At 39.1% G+C, this 933-nt stretch overlaps 1 protein-coding gene across 1 annotated transcript; it reads right to left on the bottom strand.

The window, feature by feature from the left end:
* Positions 1 to 6: 6 nt before the first annotated feature.
* Positions 7 to 857, bottom strand: LOC107580926 (chromatin accessibility complex protein 1-like). The gene is made up of 3 exons (XM_016266536.1): positions 664 to 857; positions 252 to 378; positions 7 to 164 (listed from the first exon to the last, which is right to left on the bottom strand). The coding sequence occupies exons 1-3, from the start codon at positions 814 to 816 to the stop codon at positions 85 to 87; spliced, it is 360 nt and encodes a 119-aa protein (XP_016122022.1). The 5' UTR covers positions 817 to 857; the 3' UTR covers positions 7 to 84.
* Positions 858 to 933: the final 76 nt, after the last annotated feature.

The following is a 933-nucleotide window of genomic DNA, read 5'->3' as shown; positions in this document are numbered from 1 at the left end:
ATGCCCTATGATTTTATCCACGGTTTTAGTGAGGAAGTGGTCAGAACCAGTTCACAGTGATTTCCTCCGACTTGCTACACATCACTACAGGTTGTCATCATCTTTTTCCATTTCTTCCAGTGACTTCAGATACTCTCTGGCCAAGATTTTCTTAGGAAGGATATCTAAAAATAGAAGAGACAAAACTGTTTACACACCAGCTGATTTAGTCTGAATAGTGTTTGTCATCATCACAAATGGCCAGGACTCACCGGTTAAAAACTGAAATGTTTCCGACTCCTCTGCTGCATTGGCCAGATCACTGTACGACAGTGTGTTTGTCTCTTTACCCGAACCATTTTTATATGAGGACAGAGCCAAGTGCTGGACAAAAAGCTCCTATGAGGAAATTATGAAAATGGCACACATTAGTAAAAACATAAGTCGGTGATAAACAAACACACTGTCGGAGCCTTTCCTTTGTACTCTTACCAGAGTATTTTTTTTAAATATATAAAAAGAGCTATTAGAACTATGGGGAATGTGTATTTAAACTAAAAGCTAACTGAGATCACAGATGTTTCTAGTGACTAAAACCAAAACAGTTTTCAACTAAAGTAACGTTAACTTAAAAATAGCAGATAACCTGGCAACTGACCATTGATTAATAACACATCAAATTACCGTTGCTTTTGTTGTCAAGAAAAGAGCGTCCTGGTTAATACAGGACACATCGGGAGAACTTTTCATGATTAATCGCACCCTCGACATAGGCAGAGATATGTTTTTCCTGTTTGTAGCTTGCTCAACTTTCTCCTCCATGTTTTTTCCAGACATGTTCTGTTCTGTTAGCAGCCGCGTAACGGAAGGAAATCTACAGGCTTTCAAAGAGACGTCACTGCACGATGGTCACATGGGAATTGTAGTTTTATGACGGATCGTTTGTAGTCCTTC

The sequence above is a fragment of the Sinocyclocheilus grahami genome, unplaced genomic scaffold, assembly GCF_001515645.1.
Source record: "Sinocyclocheilus grahami isolate Dianchi unplaced genomic scaffold, SAMN03320097.WGS_v1.1 scaffold52148.1, whole genome shotgun sequence".
NCBI lineage: Eukaryota > Metazoa > Chordata > Actinopteri > Cypriniformes > Cyprinidae > Sinocyclocheilus > Sinocyclocheilus grahami.
The sequence above is the reverse complement of the archived record's forward strand: the minus strand, read 5'-3'. Positions and strand labels throughout refer to the sequence as shown.